The sequence below is a fragment of the Nothobranchius furzeri genome, chromosome 4 (assembly GCF_043380555.1).
Source record: "Nothobranchius furzeri strain GRZ-AD chromosome 4, NfurGRZ-RIMD1, whole genome shotgun sequence".
Classification (NCBI taxonomy): domain Eukaryota; kingdom Metazoa; phylum Chordata; class Actinopteri; order Cyprinodontiformes; family Nothobranchiidae; genus Nothobranchius; species Nothobranchius furzeri.
In genome coordinates this window covers 1,669,812-1,690,524 of record NC_091744.1, presented here as the reverse complement: position 1 = coordinate 1,690,524, position 20,713 = coordinate 1,669,812, and the positions used below count along the sequence as shown (strand labels likewise).

Sequence of the window (20,713 nt, the reverse complement as noted above, 5' to 3'; positions counted from 1 at the left end):
ATCTATCTATCTATCTATCTATCTATCTATCTATCTATCTATCTATCTATCTATCTATCTATCTATCTATCTATCTATCTATCTATCTATCATAAAATCACTTCTTTGTGTTTTTCTTTCCTCCTGTTTCTTTCACCCCTTCACCCTCTTGTGTCCTAATTATTTGCCTTATCACCTCTTTGTTTCCTTCCATAAACTCTTTTCCCACTTTTGTATTTTGTGGGTCCTTTATGTCCTTGTTAGCCATTTAGTTTGCCCTCACCCAGTGTTTAGTGCATTGTCCGGAGACTGTGTGTTCTCTGATGCTCACACTTATGCAACTAGACCTGTGTTATTCAAGCCACGCAGTGTACTCTTTCACACACACACACACACACACACACACACACACACACACACACACACACACACACACACACACACACACACACACACACACACACACACACACACACACACACACACACACACACACACATGCGTGTGTGTGTGTGTGTGTGTGTGTGTGTGTGTGTGTGTGTGTGTGTGTGTGCAGCTGTCTCTGTGAATTAGTTTTCACATTACACCATGTCAGGAAGAAATAATGTGTAATGCATGCTCAGCAGATAACTGGTGAGGAAAAGTGCTGTTTCTCCTGCATTTAGACACACACACACACACACACACACACACACACACACACACACACACACACACACACACACACACACACACACATCTGTAGACATACTGTACATAAACTGTTTTTTTACAGTATGTAAAGTCACCCTAGGAGTTCCTTTCCTTAATTTTCCCCTTCATGTCGGTTCCCTCCTCTGTTTATTCTCCGTGGGTCTCTTTGTTGTTTGCCCTCTGCTCTCATATTGAACGTCTGCTTTATTAATGTTCGCCCCGTATGGTGCTGACTTCCTTTTTCTCTCCTCATTTTTGTTTCTTCATCACAGAGGGTGAATCAGTTTCACCAAGGACATTATAGCCTCACCCAAATCCCCCATTCGCTTGTTTATAAAGCTTTTAATGGTCGTAGTAACTCAACTATTGTCAGCAGTCCTGGAAACTACCTGAGGTGATGTAAAGGTGTGATCTCCACCTCCATGAGTACTCTCATGTGGAAATCAAATCAACTTGGTACTCTTTGATTGATTTGTACTTTTACTTCACATGAATCCCTGTCAGCTGAGGACATGGTGGACATAGAGGTTTGTATAGGAGGATCTTTGTTGACCTTCTTTCATCTTTGTGCGCTTGCATGAGTAGTTGTGTGGCAACAGCACATTGTGATCAATTCACAACATACATTTTAAAGAAAGTTTGTGGGCGAAATCCTCGCTATATAAACACTTTATTGTCTGAAGACAGAAGAAGGTTCTGACAGAAGCTTAAAATCTGTATAGAGCTCCGGACGTCACGTGACTCTCAGAGAGTAGACGCCATGTTGGCAGTTAACAAAGGTAAAAATAAACGGGATCGGCTTGGATTTTACTCCGTCTGAGTTTACTTCACACTTTAAAACCGAAGAAATCGTTTTATATAGTCAGAAATTAAATAGACTAAACATCTCTGACCCTTACCGTGCCCCTGGGATACTTTTTAAAAATGCCAGAAGCTGTCGGAGCGGACCTGGCTAGGGAACGCCTTGGGATTGCCCCGGAAGAGCTGGCCCAAGTGGCTGGGGAGAGGAAAGTCTGGGCCTCTCGACTTAGGCTACTGCCCCTGTGACCCGACTCCGACTCCGGATAAGTGGATGAAAATGGATGGATGGACAAATAACATAGATTTACATGTAAGTAGTTTAAATAGAGTGCTGTGCTGTTTGAATGTATAAACTGAACGCCAAGAGAAATCACTAGTCTGATTTTTTTCCGTGAATAAAATAAATATGTCAGGCAGGAGCGTCTCAGGATCTGTCTCGGTGAGACAGATAATAGCAATCCAAAGTGCTTTTTATGTGTGATCTGACAACTGATCAACCATTGCTTAAAAATTAAATACAGCTTAGCTGGTTAATTGCTGTGATCATAAAACACGTAAACGGCAGCACGCAGCACTCACGAGGCAACGTTTTACGTGACGTTTACTTGTTGCTGTGAGTAATAAGACAGAAAAAGCCACGCCAAAATAAGTTTAGGAAGCCCACTAAGAATCGTAAGAAACACATTTAAAATAAATACCATACACAGTTGAGGAAACGTTGGTTTAAGTACCTGATATGAAGCGGTCGCTGCATAAGTGAAAACCTTTACTCTCGGGATTCCACAGTTTCATTTTAGCCCGGTCACTAGCGCGTTTTATTACAATGATCCAACGATTGCGGCGTTACGGATCTTGGGGAATCCTGTAGATGGCTCATCCCTTATGTCGTCCGCATCTGTTCTGCATCCTGGGGCACAACAGGAATCTACCATATTTCCCGTTTGATTGAGTTTTCTGACAATAACAAATAGTCCAGCTGCCGGCTTCTGCCTGCCAATATGGCACCGTTTCGATTTGAACTGTTGCATGCCGGGAGAAGTGACGTCAACTCCCGGAGCTCTATTGAAGACAAAATTAAAGCTATTAAAAGCCTGTATGAGCTCTTGGATGATGAAAAACACTGATCCAGTTCACCTGTGTTTTTTTAACAAATCTGCTTGGGATTATTCCTATTTAACGGCCTTCACTCGTGAAAAATTAAAGGCTTTCAAGAGTCTGGAGTCCTACAATTATGTTTCAAGGAAAGTTGGGCTGATCTCTTCTGAAAACAGAACGCTGCGGTCGTGATAAAAGAGTCGGCCCCTGACGAGCGGAGTTAGAGTTTTTTATACATCACCTGTGTGTGATTGTCAAAAAAAAGGGATAAATCCTCACTGCAACTGCAAAGCCGATTAAGTCTTTATTAATAAGTGTTCTTATACATTATTTCATTTATTTATTTATTTATTATTATTATTATTATTATAATGATCGCAAGTTGAGACACCTGAATCAGAAAGCGAAAACAACATGACTCCATGGATTTAAACAAAGATGAATGTTTTTAAAAACATCTCCTCTAATTAACAAATACTTAGCATGAACAAAATGAGCCTCACAAACTTTCAGGCTTTCTTTGCTCACTATGATTTCTTTCATATTTTGCGAAATTCCGATGAAACTTTTTATCAAGCCTCCCACGGACCAAACAATCAACCAGAGACCAAGAACAATGCATCTGCTTTGCTGAATGCTCCTCCAAACCTGCAAAACAATTTAATTATAGGCCAAACAATCCTGTGATGCAATGCAAGAAATCCAAACATTGACGTCACAAAAGATCCTCTTATAGATCCCAAAGGGCTGTATTAGCTACACCACTAACACCAGCTAATGAGTTACACAGAAAAACAAAAAGATTTAAAGAAAAATTAAAAGACCCTTTACTGAACTATTCAGATTGCTTACATTTGCAATACATTAAAGTTGAGTTTCACTCATTAAAAAGTGGATGCTGAAAAAAAAATGGTCTTGGACCTCTTAAATTTTCTGTTTTCCCTAAATCAAGAGAAACCTGAAAAAACCTTCATTACATCACTCGTTGATCATTTACCCATAAACAGAACACATTATTAATCATGCATTTGAATTATTAACTCAGGGTTTTCATTCATCCATCCATCATCCATCCATCATCCAGTCACAGATGCAACAAGAAGGAAAACCCATCAATCCTCGACACTCAAACCCCTCCTAAAGCATTTCCAGCGTTCGTGATCCCTTCTGCGGTTTCTGGGTCTGCCCTGGGGTTATCCTCCCAGTGGGCTGTGCCTGTTTCTGCATTTTTTTTTGAAAGACAACAATAAAGCAAGTAATTAGATGCCTTAAGCACCTCAGTAGACTTTTTTCCTTTATGGAGGAGCAGCTGTTCTACTCTGAGCCTGGCAAATCCTCATAGGAAGCTCCTTTTAGCTGCTTGGATCTGGGATCTCTTTCTACTAGTCATTACCCCAATCTAGTGCTACTGGCGCATTCAGACTTTGGTCAGTGCAGCCTGGGCTGGGTGGGGACAGTCTTCTCAGGAAGTCTGTGGTGTCATTCATAAATGCCACAAGTTGGTAAACAAAAGCGGATATGAGCAGTGTTGCTTTTGGAGACTCTGACATGAAGCACTCAGCTTCCTCACCCTCAACCCAGAGAGAGGCCACCAGAACGATGACCTCAGGTTTGGTGGTGTTGGCTTTAGCGGTTTATACAAAACAATGCTGCAACGCTGTGGCAGCACCAGGGACCCTTAGGTCATTTATAAGTGGTCAGACCGTGGTGGTAATGTAGCACAATCGTGTCCTTTTTATAAAAGATTAGGCGGTGGTGGCATAAAGGGGGAATGGGGGCAGTCTCTGCACTGTCGCAGATTTCCTTTTATCTTGGACATAACTTAATTTTTTATTGCATTTGAAGCCACGATTATCACTTTTTTTTAACAAGCTGCTCCTAAAGGTGTCTGTCCCCATGGGTCCCTGTGCAGCCTCTGGTGATCTGAACTTCAGCTCTAATAGAGAGGCACTCATGGAGCGCTGCGGTGCTCCAGTTTGCCGTCTCAGCTGATTCTGTTTAAAAAGCAAAACTTACAGCAACATTTACCGGCTGGAGCTCGTCATTAACTCCCCACGTCATCATGACACCTCCCTCTGTTGCGCCATGGAGCAATAGCCGTTTAAAGGACAGACCATTAGTGCAATATTACTACCAAGCCAGGTGGAACCAATGCCGCAAATTTTGTGCAACGCCATACCGGCATGGCGCGTTTATAAGACATACCGTTCTGGTAACATTACGACAGTTTGCCGGCATGGTGTGTGTTGAAAAAGGGCTATAGACTTAAAGATGCTAACAAAGCCACAGCATCTACAAAAATCTGAGATGACACCTTAAGATTCACACACCTCCTGATTTAATGAACACCACTAATCAGACTTGAGACAAAGAGCTGCTGGTATGTCTGACGTTATTGCCATTAGAATTGGTTTTTACTCTTTTAAGGACACACATTTTACATACCATGCACATATTATGCATCAACCTCTTCAGCGATTTCTTCTCTCAATCAAAATGTCAAAATAAGTCGGATCCGAGTTATGGTTTTTGAAATATTTTTGTTTGTTTGGCTCAACTGGCCTAACTTAAAGTACTTGCCACGTTTTGCACGGCTGATGTTTACAGCTGTTCAAGCATGAATGACAGGCTATAAGTGATGTTGATTACCTAAAATCTTTTAGTCTCTGTTTGGTTTTTATGAAGAAAGGACCCCTCATTTATTGGTATTGATTTATATTGATATTGGCAATTAAAAGTCGAAATATTGGTGTTAAAAGACTATGGAGCATCCTTAAAGGTTAATATGATCCTCATTAACTCAACAAGGTCTGTTTTTCTTTTTTTCTTTTTATTTTTTTGGTTTACAGATACAAAATGAATCTCTAAACCTACAAGAATGTCAGTTTCCCTATTAAAGGGTTCAATATGGTTTTGTCTTATCTTACTCCTTGCTTGAAGCTAAGAAGCAATAAAACATGCTGTCTAGTTATGTCTGCAAACATCTTATTCATGTTTTCATAATTCACATTTATTGGCTCAAATTTGCCTCATCCGTCTGTAAAATGTGCTTTTTTTGTCACTTCTTTACTTCTGCGCTAGAGTCTTATAACAGCCTATCAGCTGGCAGTTTTTCTGGAAGTCGTTCATCATGTCATTATCAGTCATTCACTTGGCGACTTACAGTGAATTAGCACGGCACTCTGCATGCTTTCACACCTCTGCAGCTGTTCAGTTTCTGCAAGAGAAGAGGTTGTTCTTGTTGGAAAGTGCTTGTTTTGAAAAATATTTTTAATTAGCCCCCCCCCCCCCCCCCCCCCCCCCCGCTTGATTAGCAGCCACAAAATACTACTGAATGCCCCCACTTCAATGGGGAGTATAGTGTTCATCCTTCCTGGACAGTTTTACTAAATCAACAATGAAAATGAATGCTGATATTTTCCTTCTGACCTTTCATAGCAGCATTTATAACCAATTCTATGTTTTAGTTGGTAATTATTTGATGATCGTGTTTTTAGCTGATTTCTTTTCTAAAATTGTTTCAGTCTGACAGTTCTTACATTATTTTTCAGGATTTTAAGTCTTGATGCAGGATTTCTTCCCGTGTTTGAATGACTGTAGCAATTCTGATCGAATAGTTACTACAAACATGATACAAGGCAGAACAAACAAGGACCATTTCCACATTGTTACAAAATTTTGAGCATGCTCTCCTCTGATTGGTTCAAGAAACCTCGAGTAGAGATAATCTTTATCATGTTGTCAGATGACACTTATGTCAATGATCACCATTTTGTTTCCAGGTGGTACACTACATCTGTTTCTGCTCAACCAGAGTCTGATATCGACCATTTTCTTACCTTGAAAAGATTTATTCCTAATAAAAAACAGGCATTAGATTGAGAACAATCCTGGACATTTATAGAAAACGTGATATATATTTTTAATCTAAACTGAATCAGAAAACATCATCATCCCTCTGTGACTCTGCATGTCGACGATGATGCAAGCGTGCTGTTTGGCTCTTTTTCCTCCAAGAGGACAATAAAGTCTAATTTATTTGATCTCTCTCTTGCAGCTCCATGCTGTCCCCCCTCCATCAGGACCATGGCGGCTCGGTGGCGTGTCCTCAGACTCTGTCCTGCTCCTCTTCCTCTCACGGCCTCCACCTGCCACAGCGGTACAGCGCTCCCCCGATCAGCGGAAGCAGCGTGGGCCGCAACCCCTCTTACTATCATACTGTGTATGAGGTTCAGGTGGAAAAGTTCAGCGAAGCGCCCTTCTCTGCTGAAGGGAGCGTGTCTGAGGATAACTTCGAGCAGGGCTCCACATCCCTCGCCGCCAACAACAATGACCCAACGGTCCCACTTATCCGACGGAGGGGAGGAATGGTGGATTATCGGGACGTCATCATGGCTCACCAAGCACACAAGCTGCACAACACACCGCAGGCCAAGAGGAAGCAGTGGGAGTGAGTACGGTTCACTCTTTAAGGGTTGTAAAATTAGCTACTGCATGTGAACTGTTTAGTTTCCTTGTTGAAATCCTCCGTGTGACTCCTATGTTACTTTACCCATCAGCCTCGGCCAGCTGTTAATGAACGCTTTGTATCTGGGACCAAAGTAGTTTGACAGTTTAAAGAACAATGTTAAGTTCAAGGTTAGTGATATCTCAAAAATACCACATTGTGATTTTTTTTCTAACTGAAATTGCAATTATTTATTCATTTTTAACAGTGATATCTTTTTTCTAAACAATTACATAAACATTTTTGTAATAAAAAAAACACGGATGTAACTAATAGCTAGCGCCCATTTGCCTACATGTGCTAGTAACGCTAGTATCTTGCCATAGTTAACAATCAGGCTAGTCAGTGTCAATCACCAACTCACCATTAAATCATGATAACACTAAAAAAATCATCACCAAGAAACATTCTTCCTTTATGAATCCACACTAAGGGTAGTATTCTTGTGAGTACTCGTCCTAGTCAGTCCACGTAGGTCAGGTCATACCTCGACCGCTAAAACTAGAAGGGAGCGGCTGTGAATGTGGACGGTCTAGCCATTTATTTATTCCCGCTCCTGCCTCACTATATGCCTAGTCAGCTAGCAACCGTGATGGCATTAAACATTTAGGTAACCTTTGAATTTGGACAGCGTTGTTGCTTCGCTGTGATGTAATCGGCCTTAAAATGCGTACTCAGAAGTTGGGGTGTCCAGATCTGATCACGTGGAATCTGACGTTTCCTCCCAATCCGGACTCGGATACAGGGTTCCAATTACGGGGGAGCTAAGGTGCGCTAAGCTAGTTGTCATTCTGTTCACTAATAAAGGACTGTAGCTTCTATTTAGACAGCTTTTTAGTAACAGTTGTATTAATTGGATGGTCATTATTACAAGGCTAAGAACAAGGATCGTGATACCGGGAGCTTAAAGTTTTCTTTAATTTAGGTTAAATTCATAAAAAAAAAATCAAGTGTTCAGTAATTTTTAGATTATTTTTTTATTGCAACAAAGCGCTCCTGAATCACATTTCCTGGCTGATCTAGTTGAGTTCATCCTCTCACCCCGCTGGTAAAAGTTCACGTTGTCCATCACTCATCCTTGAGCCTGCCGAGCGCTGAGATTTGTGACGGAGATGTGGGAGACGACAGAAAGTGACTTTTACACTGCCCCGTTTTATTTTTTTCCTTCTTTTGACAGACCAATAAACAAAGACAGACATCCAGACAGCTGCTGACCACGTTGCAGATCAGACCAGGTGTGTCAGCAAAGCCTTGGGGGGATGAAACTGATTTTAATTAGACACGGCAGCTTAAAATCCCACTTACCTCCACCATTCAGTAGATGCAGGGATGGAAAGATCGCCGATGGGCTTGACGGATTTTATTACTCTCTGGATCGGAGTGTTTGACTGCCTCTTACTCTTTCTGTCACTGTGTTCCTGCTAATGCCCTCGTCTTTTCTGTGGAAGTCATCCCCACTGATCACACCAGGATGGGAAATAGAGCAACAGACACATCATTGTAGTTGTCTTGATTTCTTTTTGATTAAAGTAATTAAAAGAAGGTTTGTTGTTTGAGGTCCCTCTCCTGTCTGGGATTAGATCAGCTGTAGAAATACCAACATTTAGACATTTATGAGGGGTATTTTTTAAATTTTATGAGTTGAGTTTCGATAAATTAACGACAAGCATGTGTGGGTGTTATTTGGGGGGGAAAGTTACGGTTTTCCATCTTTATCTGTGTCACTGTCATTCCTTGATGCCGGTCTTCCTGTTGTGCTGTATTAGTGCCGGCATTCATCATTTTGTTACACTGGCTTGACAACGCAGCTCAGCTGCATTTCAGATTGGACAGTGCACATCATTCATTTTAATGTTTATCCTCCTTCCCTTTGACTCCTGCTGCATATTTTTCCTCTTTCTATTTTCCAAAACCCTTTCCCCCCTCCATTCTTCTTCATCTACATCATTTGTTCATACAAGTACCCTCTCATTTGTCTGCTCATCTCTCTACTCATAAAGATTGACTTGAGGAATGACTTTTAATTATCCTCGATGAAAAGCGATCAGGGTGTTAGGTTAATAAATTACTGCAGTTTTATTGTGAAACACGTTGAATGTGTGGAATTTAGAATCCCTTTAGTACAGCTTATCAATAACATAACCCACATAGAGCAACTGTTCCCTCTTAATTCAGATCAAAGGTGAGCTGGACTGTTATGGTGAAACTTGTAAAACTGATCAAATAGAAGCAGTGTTTCTTCTACTGTATGGGATGCTAACACGTCAGCATGTTGTGACCACTTTGACAGCGAGTGACGTCACTGATCAGCGCCAAAAAGCGTTCACGGAAATTATTAACACGTGCGGAACGTTTTGCCTTGAGGAGGGGTCGATTTCATAGCCATGGCGCAGCACACACCTAGAGGAAACGGGCCAAATTTTCTCTTTCGGATGGCTTGTTTTGAGATGCCCAATCAGATTTTGAGGGATGATGCTGATTTTTGTATATTGGGTTGTTTTGACCAGCTGATGCTGGCAATGTAGGACCCTCCTCCTCCTCCACCCATTCTTCCTAGAAGTTGATTATTAAATACAGATTTGAACAAATACATTTTAAGTGGCAGTTTCCAATAAAAAAGTCCGTACCACTTCCATAACTTTTCCGTAACACGCAGCACGGTTTACTTGAAAGCTTTGATGCTGTCCAGTACACACTGGGAGAGTCTTGGCCGTGGAACAGATTCCTTGTTGGACTCGCAAAATCCCTCGAGACTTCAAAGTTCAAGGCTTGTTTATGCCATCTGCCATTGAACCAAAAAGAAGGAAACCATGTTTGAAATTATTGTTTGATCTTATACATGATGTTGTTCCTCTCCACTGCCAAGATTACACACACAGCTGCACTTCTTGAACAATGCAACATATAAGCTGTTAGGTCACACGTAAGCTACATATATATGAAACTGCATCGCTCGGATGCCGCTTCTCGGATGGTTTGAATCACCCCGTAGACAATCGTGGATTCTGTTTGAAGCTGATGCTTCCAGTGTGAAGTAGGTGTAAGGGACCATTTATCAAAGTTACTTAAACAAATAATCTATTACTTTACAGATTATTATGAGTTCTTAAAGGTTGACTATGGAACATGGACAATCTGGTGAATTCTGGTGTTCAGAGGTGGTGTTGCAACAACAGGACTAATTTTCGAGCCGCTGGTATGTCGGTTCAATGCTGACACGTTCCAGCACCATGTTCAGAGACAAATCGTACAGGTTAAGGACTAATTTCTACTACTAAGTTTATTTTACTGCAGTATTTACCGGTAGAACAACTTCTGGGCTCAGAATCAGCTGCTTGACTTGTCAAGTCTGCCATTTTGCATAGTCCCAACCTTGGCTTGCTGAGTGGACTTTTTAGTGCAATGGTGCCCTCTAGTGGCTGTTAGATGTAAACATAAACAGTGTCGTGCCCAACAGAACAAAAATGTGATTACTTATCTTTTTAAAAATAGCTTTAAAAGGAGAATCTGTACATTCATTCTGCACACCTCTGAATGCCCCTCGGAGGTAATAATTAAATAAAGCTTTTTATTCAAATGTTCCATATTCTAACTTTAAGGTCAAAGGACGAAGGGGAGTCTGCTTAGTGAGATTAAGCAGTTTAAACTTAATTTTTTTTTCTTTATTCTTTATTTAATCAGAAAGGTCCCATCGAGATTAAAAACCTCAATTTCAAGGGAGTCCTGGCCAAGAGGCCGCAAAAATTAAAAGTTTATTATTGCCTAATAATGCTCTAAGTAACGTTAATAAAAAGGGCCCTTATTGTAAAGTGTTATTGAAGTCAGTGTGGGAGCAAACTTTTTCAAATTTCTTATAAAAGTAATAAACACATTAAATTGTGGGGAGACTGTCATGCAGTGTGGCGGAAGTGAGGATCAAAATTCTGGCAGGAATCAGGAAGCAGCCAGATGAAGGAATAAAATAAACTTTGTGCAGCCAAAACAAAAGCCGAAATGCTGCCAAGAGAGCGAGACAAAATTAGAAATCTAAACAAAACCCTAAACTGGACGATGGTGGCAGACACAAAGGAAGTGATGGGGATGCGATGAGCATTTTAAAGGGAGAGAAAGGTTAAAATCTGGTGATTATCATTAACTAACTCAGGGGTGAAAGTGAATGATCTCTTAGTTTAGCCCTTAGTTTGTGTTTTAGCCATGCTGTGATGTTTCTATCATCTTTCAGTAGTTTAGTCCATCTGATTTGAGTTTATGACTGATGAGGATGAGCCTTGGGAGTCCTCAACTGGATGAAGTCTGCCCTCTGGTGTTGAGGGGCTGTCATCAGAGCTCATTAAGCATCTGATTAAATATTTTAATATCAATCAATTTACATGTGTATCATAGCTGTAATAATGACTTGTCATGCTGACACACACACACACACACACACACACACACACACACACACACACACACACACACACACACACACACACACATTTTTTGTTATTTTAAATTCTACTTACTGTATAAAAATGCAGTTAAAGTCCTGTTTACAGTTCTTTTAGTTGGGTATCCTTATGGCATTCTGGTTTGGGTGTTAAAACGCTGTACAGATGCAGTGTAGTATTTTATTAGACCACTAGAGGTCAGCAGATACAAATAAACAAAAAAATAATAAAATAAGTTAATTTCACACAACTGAAAAAAGTCCTTTAACTTCAATTCTTTTGTTTATAATTTTGTTAAAAGTCACAGCATCACATAAAACGTTGACATAGATTGAATTGTTTATTATGTGTTGACTTTAGTGTAGATTAGTTTTCTTTAATTCAAAAATAAGGGTTAGGACATTGAAATAATGCATCTTACGTGTTATACAGTTGAGTATTTTATGTATTTGTGACAGTAAGGTTAAACGCATCATTCTAGTTTAGGAGTGAATTTTGGATTATTTATTATTCTAGCTGCATTTACATACAGTACCATCTCTAACCACCAGGTGTCAGCAGAGCCCTGTCTAGCTCAAAGTGCCAACACTGCAGCTCCCATGTTCTTTTACTGTTGGGATGTGACTTGATTAAAACAGAGATAATAAAAGAGTATGCTTATTTCTCTCTGTAGGAGCTTATTTTAAAGGCAAGTTAAGGATATCTACTCGATATGTTTTTCAGTTTGTTGGTATGTAAATATCAGTGTTTTAGCATCATTTACTCAGTAAATCTGATCAATCAAAAGGCGTTTGTTACTTTCACTGTTATGCCATCACTGAGTTTTAAATTGTTATTTAATAAAAACTTTTAAAAATTTATTTTATTTCTTTACACAATTTTCAGATGGGTTGGCTCACCCTTGTTCATTTTTATATCAATTATTTGAGAAATACAAGCATTAATTTGTATTGAATTGGTAACAAAGAAATTATGACAAGTCTCTAAATAAAGAAGCACTGATTTGATCTCATTTCAGAGAAAAATAGAACAGGTTAGATGCACCTAATAAATAAAATTACTAACAAACTCAGGAATCTTTCTTTGCTTCACTGTTCTGGTGCTGATAATATCACTAATGCGGATCAAAGGAGATCCACAGATGAATGCACCTCTTATTTATTATTTGGAGTCTACATTTACTGCAGCTGGCAGAGGCAGAGATTTTTTTCAATGATACACGGAGTTTACAGAATCGTTTTAAATGTTAATAGGGGAAGACTGCAGGAGGGAGCGGTAAAATACAGGCGGTCCCCAGCAGAAACAAGAAACTACGAGTCTGATGAAACCCGCTGGTTTTCCATCAGGCAGTCATGGGGCAACCCCAACGACCCAGTGGCTGTGCTGGGTCAATGTTATCGAGCTCAGTCCGGCTCGGCCGTGAACGAGCCGAGGCGACGTCGTGCTCCGCTTAAGAAGAAGTGTTATTTTCCCGCTTCAGAAGAAGCGTCCAACGTGTTTTTACGCTTTCTCCGAGACATGTCACGTCGCTAAGTTGTTAGCGCCGCGCGCTAAAACGTCAATAGTGCAACGTAGCCTGCTGGAGGTTTTAAGGGTTCAGATGAAACACCCGACCTCTCAGGCTGCTCACACATCGATCTTAAGTTGTCGCTGTTGCGCTTACGCTGTAATACAGTATTAGATGCGGTTGGGGGGGGGGGGGGCTGATAAGCACTGGAGGAAACCCTGTCAACATCGTCAACACTCGTTTATCTTAATGCTATTGAAACATGTAAACCAAAAAGCATTATATCCACTGCTACCTTTCTAATTTTAAACTCAGTAACTTATGCTGTAACTTCACCTTGCCCTGCCTGCTCCTTGCTGCCCGCCGGCTGTGATCACAAGCGACAACATGGTAGTTCCCGCTGCTTCTTCGGGAAACAGCGCAAACAAAAGAAACTTGGGATCTTGTAGGTGTGGCGGTGGGATTTCAGCCGTGGCGGGCCGCCACGGCTACGCCTATGTAAGGGAAACCCTGCTGTATGTCTGGCATGAGCTCGTTGCAGCTAAAAATAGCCAGTGGATATGACACACACGTTGTTCCCCCTGGAACTGCAAAACCGAAGAAGAAAAACACTGGAAGTAAACACCGGGAGGAAGAAGAAAGACGTGTTCGGAGAGGCGCTTGCACGCTCGTTAAGCCGGGTGGACACTCTGCGACTTTTTCACTCGTAGCGTTCATCTTCGGTTCAAACTGTATGACTTCTTCGAAGAGCAAATCTTACGAGTCATGTGCTCACACTGTACGACCCAGTTCTCGGATGCGACCTGACTGCTCACACTGTACGTCTGGTAGAAACACGTCGGACTACAAATATGCTAAAAAAAAGCAGTTTTTACACAACACATCAGACTTTTTATTGTGTTGTTATTTATGTATGTTGTGTGAAAAAAAAGTGTATAAATAAAAACGGGGAAATAGCTGGCGAGCCGTGTTGCGCCGTGAGTGGTTCTGGTGCTTCTTGGGAAGCAGCAGCTTGCAGCGCCACTTCAACAGTGCAATGCGCTCACGAGAGACGAGCAAAACATGAGGACTATCCGTGCGAGCTCACAATTGCTAATCGGAAGCTGGTCATGTGGTGTTAATCGCCTCTCGTCAAGCCTGATTTATACTTCTCCATCTGCGTCGGTGCAGAGACACGCAACGCCATTATGTGTCGGTGCAAGCTCTCCGACAGGCTCACAGAAGGTGACGGAGACTTGCCCAAAATTTTAAACATCCGTCGAAAGTAACGGAGACCACAAGCTTGTGATTGGTCAGGCCACCGCTTCCTGTAAATTCGTGACCTGCACCACCGTTGCCCCTTTAAAATGTATAAATATATTTAGTGGCAGACCCAGAACAGATTGAAGAACGCATTGTTGAAAAAGTCTGGAAATATGAGTGTTTATTCACTCGTGGCTGATGGAGTACAAATAAAGAGCCAAGGTGGACGGAAATGACGGGAAACGTGGGTTTCGAGGTGGCGACCACATAAAGAGGTGGAGGAGATTGAAGGACAAATCTGTCTGTGTTATGAAGTCTCTGAAATATATAAACACATTAGTAAGTACACTATCATGGAAAGGTTACATGAGTGTTATGGTGGCAGGATATCACAGAAAAGCGTTACATCCTCTGTTGTCCTGGCAGGGAATTGTTTTGCAACGGCCCACTGCCTGAACAGAAGCTTGCATGTGAAAACCTTTCCGACACGCCGTGTGTGTCTCTCTGTTGCAGATGGAGAAGTATAAATCCAGCTTTATCCCCTGTATACTACACGACGCTCAGCGCAAAACTTGTCCAATCTCGTAGATTCTCACACGAGGGGAACATCGGCTCAGAGTGAAAAAGTCGTACAGGGAACGCCTGGCTTTAGTCCTATGATCTGTTCGCAGTGCTGCTGTGTTCTGTTAATGAGGATATTTTTGTGCTGTAAACACATAATTCCGACATATTCAGCTGTTCTCTACTGTTAGATCGTCATCTGTGATCATATTAGAAGTGTCACACCCTGTCTTGTCTCCCCGTTCTGTTTGGTCATGTGTCTCTGTTAATTGCTCCCACCTGCCTCTCGTTTTCCAATCACCCAAACTCCCAGCCCTCTTGTATTTAAACCCCTTCAGTTTTGTGTCTATTGTCGGTTCATTGTTTCATTGTCCAGCGTGTGCTTCATTTAAGACTTTACCTCGTCCTGGTTTGTCTGCCTGCCTGATTCCTCCCCAGCGTGTGGATCCGCACCTCCGCTCCGCTCACCAGCACGCGCTGACAGAATGAACCGACCTAGTAAAGGATCCAGCGGGGAGATTCTCCCTTGGGAGTGTTTGCTTCAGTCTTTAACCTCAGATCACCGGCCGGCTTCATCTCCTCCCCCGGCTTCGCCTTCGCCTCGCCGCAGACGCTGTCACCGGGCTTCAGCCGCAGCGTTCCTCTTCACCCTTCCGGAGCCAGATGAGAGGTTGGACCAGGAGATGCTTCCGGATCGCTCCAGCTTCATGGGCACCAGATTGGCTGTGTGCTTCCCCGGAGCTGGCCCACGGTGTGGGGAAGGAAGCTGGGCTCCACCGCAATCCTGTGTCCCAGGACAGAGCCGTGAGCTCGCCGCTGCCCCGGCTCTGCGTACCGGCTTGGACCCGCCCCCAGTCAGACCAACAGTCCCGTCTCCGGTCCAACCCATGCCTCCGTCATCTGAAGGCGAAGGAACCACGCCCACAGCCCAGCTGACAGAGCTCGCAGATCTGCAGGCGGAGCTTGGCCGGATCTGTCAGCTCGTCAGCCTCAAGGAGTCCCACCTGGACAACCTGTCTTCCCCGAATCACCAGAAGAGGGTTTCAGTCCAGCCAGCAGCTCCCTCATCTCAGAGCCAGAGGAGCAAGCCTGCAGTCCACCCAGCAGAGCTCGCCGATCTCTGAGCTGAGCTGGCCCAACTCCATCAGGGCCTCAGTCTCCAGGAGCTCCAACTGGACACTCTATCCTCCCTCCTCCCCCAGTTTCCAGCACCACCAGTCCAGTCACATCCTGTTCCTGCGGTGGTCCTGGAGGTCGCATGGCATCCGGTCCGGCCGTCTGCGGCAACTCCTCCTCCACTCCAGAAGCAGATGGTTCTGGCCCAGAAGCAGACGGTTCTGGTCCAGAAGCAGATGGTTCCGGTTCCGGCCCAGAAGCAGACGGTTCCGGCTCAGAGGCAGACGGTTCTGGCCCAGAAGCAGATGGTTCCGGTTCCGGCCCAGAAGCAGACAGTTCTGGTCCAGAAGCAGACGGTCCAGAAGTTGACGCCCCCAGACCAGAAGTCAACGCCCCCGGACCAAAAGTCGATGCCTCTGGACCAGAAGTCGATGGAAGCCGACGCCTCTTCCAGTCCTGTGGTCGGCGCCTCTTCCGGTCCTGTGGTCGACGCCTCTTCCGGTCCTGTGGTCGACGCCTCTTCTGGTCCCGTGGTCGACGCCTCCTCCGGTCCTGTGGTCGACGCCTCCTCCGGTCCTGTGGTCGACGCCTCCTCCAGTCCTGTGGTCGACGCCTCCTCCAGTCCTGTGGTCGACGCCTCCTCCAGTCCTGTGGTCGACGCCTCCTCCAGTCCTGTGGTCGACGCCTCCTCGTGTTCTGAAGTCGATGCCTCTTCGTGTTCTGAAGTCGATGCCTCTTCGTGTTCTGAAGTCGACGCCTCTTCGTGTTCTGAAGTTGACGCCTCTTCGTGTTCTGAAGTCGACGCCTCCTCGTGTACTGAAGTCGATGCCTCTTCGTGTTCTGAAGTCGACGCCTCTTCTGGTCCCGTGGTCGACGCCTCCTCCGGTCCTGTGGTCGACGCTTCCTCCGGTTCTGTGGTCGACGCCTCCTCCAGTCCTGTGGTCGACGCCTCCTCCAGTCCTGTGGTCGACGCCTCTTCGTGTTCTGAAGTCGATGCCTCTTCGTGTTCTGAAGTCGATGCCTCTTCGTGTTCTGAAGTCGATGCCTCTTCGTGTTCTGAAGTCGATGCCTCTTCGTGTTCTGAAGTCGACGCCTCTTCGTGTTCTGAAGTCGACGCCTCTTCGTGTTCTGAAGTCGACGCCTCTTCGTGTTCTGAAGTCGACGCCTCTTCGTGTTCTGAAGTCGACGCCCCTTCGTGTTCTGAAGTCGACGCCTCTTCGTGTTCTGAAGTCGACGCCTCCTCCTGTTCTGAAGTCGACGCCTCTTCGTGTTCTGAAGTCGACGCCTCCTCGTGTTCTGAAGTCGACGCCTCCTCGTGTTCTGAAGTCGATGCCTCTTCGTGTTCTGAAGTCGACGCCTCTTCGTGTTCTGAAGTCGACGCCTCTTAGTGTTCTGAAGTCGACGCCTCTTCGTGTTCTGAAGTCGACGCCTCCTCGTGTTCTGAAGTCGACGCCTCTTCGTGTTCTGAAGTCGACGCCTCATCCACTCCAGAGGTCGACGCCTCATCCACTCCAGAGGTCGACGCCTCTTCGTGTTCTGAAGTCGACGCCTCTTCGTGTTCTGAAGTCGACGCCTCCTCGTGTTCTGAAGTCGACGCCTCTTCGTGTTCTGAAGTCGACGCCTCATCCACTCCAGAGGTCGACGCCTCATCCACTCCAGAGGTCGACGCCTCTTCGTGTTCTGAAGTCGACTCCTCTTCGTGTTCTGAAGTCGACGCATCTTCGTGTTCTTAAGTCCTGAAGTCGACGCCTCCTCGTGTTCTGAAGTCGACGCCTCCTCGTGTTCTGAAGTCGACGCCTCTTCGTGTTCTGAAGTCGACGCCTCTTCGTGTTCTGAAGTCGACGCCTCTTCGTGTTCTGAAGTCGACGCCTCTTCGTGTTCTGAAGTCGACGCCTCTTCGTGTTCTGAAGTCGACGCCTCTTCGTGTTCTGAAGTCGACGCCTCTTCGTGTTCTGAAGTCGACGCCTCTTCGTGTTCTGAAGTCCAGAGGTCGACGCTCTCTCCAGTCCAGAGGTCGACTCTCCCTCGTGTCCAGAGGTCGACGCTCCCTCCAGTCCAACGTCGACGCCGCCTACAGCCCAGAGGCCGACAACGCCACCTCCAGCCCAGAGGCCGACGCCGCCGCCTCCAGTCCAGAAGTCAAGGATGTGTCCTCCAGCGTCTCTGCCTCCGGCCACCGCCGGTCCTGCCCCCACCAAGCACAGGCCCCCAAGAGCCCGTCGTCGCCGCCTCCTCTGCCACAGATGCAGGTCCCCAAAAACCCGTCGTTGCCGCCTCCTCTGCCACAGACGTAGGCCCACAAGAGCCTGTCGTCGCCGCCTCCTCTGCCACAGACGCAGGCCCACAAGAGCCCATCGTCACCGCCTCCTCTGCCACAGACGCAGGCCCCCAAGAGCCCATTGTCGCCGCCTCCTCTGCCACAGACACAGGCCCCCAAGAGCCCGTTGTCACCGCCTCCTCTGCCCCAGGCGCTGGCCCCCAAGAGCCCGTTGTCACCGCCTCCTCTGCCCCAGGCGCAGGCTCCCAAGAGCCCGTCGTTGCCTCCTCTGCCCCAGGCGTGGGCCCCCGGACTCTACTGGTCCCTGCCTCCTCTTCATTGGGCCCTCTGTCTCTCTCGGCCCTTCCTCCGGGTCCCCCTCTTCTCGCCCTGTTCCTTGTTCCTGTGGGTGTCTGGAATCCACCCTTTGAGGGGGGGAGGGGTACTGTCACACCCTGTCTTGTCTCCCCATTCTGTTTGGTCATGTGTCTCTGTTAATTGCTCCCACCTGCCTCTCGTTTTCCAATCACCCAAACTCCCAGCCCTCTTGTGTTTAAACCCCTTCAGTTTTGTGTCTATTGTCGGTTCATTGTTTCATTGTCCAGCGTGTGCTTCATTAAAGACTTTACCTTGTCCTGGTTTGTCTGCCTGCCTGTTTCCTCCCCAGCGTGTGGATCCGCACCTCCGCTCCACTCACCGGCAAGCGCTGAAAAGAAGATGACAGATTTCCTTGCATGTTTTCCACTTGAATCTCTTTTCTGAAAGATGGATGCCACATTGTTTGGAAATGACCTCATGAATCTCCATAAATTAAAAAGCATAATCATTGCTGCCATTATAACATAATTTTCTTGGTATAAATAAAATCACTAATGGCACTAATTATGTTATTATGTAATTAGTGTGGAATATATTTGATTAAATATGAACATGTTATTCCTGGCTATAGAACTCCTTCTGCCACAGCTTACATTAAACAAAGTGAAATTTTAAGGTAAAACAATGACTAAATAAATATATTTTAGTGCAATGCATCATATTGATGATTGATCTTCTTAGTCCCTACACCCCCAGCAGGTCCCTGAGGTCCAGTGATCAAAGCCTACTGGTTGTGCAGCACCAGGCTAAAGACCAAAGGTGACAGATCATCTGCTGCTGTGGCCCCCAGACTCTGGACCTCTCTCCCCCTGAGCCTGAGATCAGTGGACTCAGTGGTCTCCTTTAAAAAGCAGCTGAAGACTCACTTGTTCAGGCTGGCTTTGTATGACCTTCTTCACCTCTCTCTCTTTATTCTGCTCTCCCCACCTATTCCACCTTCCTCAAGATCCTCTGATTTCCCTCTTTCCTATTCACTCTCTTTCTTTCTTAACATTTTTTTAAAATCACAATTGTCTATTTTTGTTCATTTTAAATATATTTTTAAACATTTTCTAAATGCTTTTTTATATTTTTACATGTTTTGTTTTTGTGAAGCACCTCGTGATTTTTATCTTGAGAGGCGCTATAGAAATGTTACTTTCTTCTTCTTCATATATGATGTGTATGTCAATATATGAGGTTGCAACGTTTTAATAATCCACCTCTCTTCAGTAAGATCAGATTTTCCTGAGTCCTGTGTTCTGATTGGGTAATAGGTGGCCACAGCATTTAGATGGCATGCTTTTCCTCTCTTTCCTGCCATTGCCCTCTCTTTGTAACTGGCGGACTGCCAGCCACTCCCATTTACCGAGGGCACCACCTCATCCTTCCTGCTTTAGCTTTTCTCAACGAAGCCGTCTCACTGGGGACGTTTATGGCTCATGCACATCAATTTTATACTGATATGATATCTTGGAGTGTATGTATTTAGCTAGTGGAGGTGGGGATCAAAACTGTAAATAAATGCAGAGGATTTTGACTCTCAAAAGTTTTGCATGAAGATTAAACATCCTTCAGTTCTTAAGAAATAAAACAATAAAACTTTATTTATTGAAAATTTTGACATCGGTGACCATCACCTGCTACTTGATGGGCTAAGAGACTGGGTAGGTTTATAAGGCACTGGACTGGAGTGGGTTTCCTCCTCTGTAGCTGTATCTCCACCTCCCCCTTACCCATGGTGTCCCACAGGGTTCTGTGTTGGGGCTTCTGTGTTTCCTTTTTTATCTGCTCAAACACCCATGGTGAAAATGTCAAGTAGCGTGTATTTATATCTTCTGTTCTACAAACCCCCAAGGCACTTTTCAGCACATCCAGACATTCACATTCACACACTGGTGGTGGAGAGCTGCAATGTAGCCACAGCTACCTTGTGGCTCACTGACGGAAGCAAGGTTGTGTAAAAAAATCTTCTTACATTTAATTAGAAACCATAGAATGTGAAATATAATAAAATATGAAATATCACCTTAATGGATCTTTGAGTAAATTTAACCAGAAGATCGGATCTTTTTATTGCGGGGATTGAGCAACACTTCGTATCAACTCCAAGAAAGAGAGAGAGTCGGGTTTAAAAAGTTAAAAAATGTATTTCTAAACAATTTAAA

At 44.4% G+C, this 20,713-nt stretch overlaps 1 protein-coding gene across 1 annotated transcript in view; it reads left to right on the top strand.

Moving 5' to 3' along the window:
- Positions 1–20,713, top strand: part of cacna1ab (calcium channel, voltage-dependent, P/Q type, alpha 1A subunit, b) — a 257,104-nt gene that overhangs the window by 13,680 nt on the left and 222,711 nt on the right. Inside the window, exon 2 of the mRNA XM_054743533.2 lies at positions 6,626–7,018. Coding sequence (XP_054599508.2) covers positions 6,630–7,018 — 389 coding nt within the window. The 5' untranslated portion in view covers positions 6,626–6,629. The remainder of the gene's footprint in view (positions 1–6,625; positions 7,019–20,713) is intronic.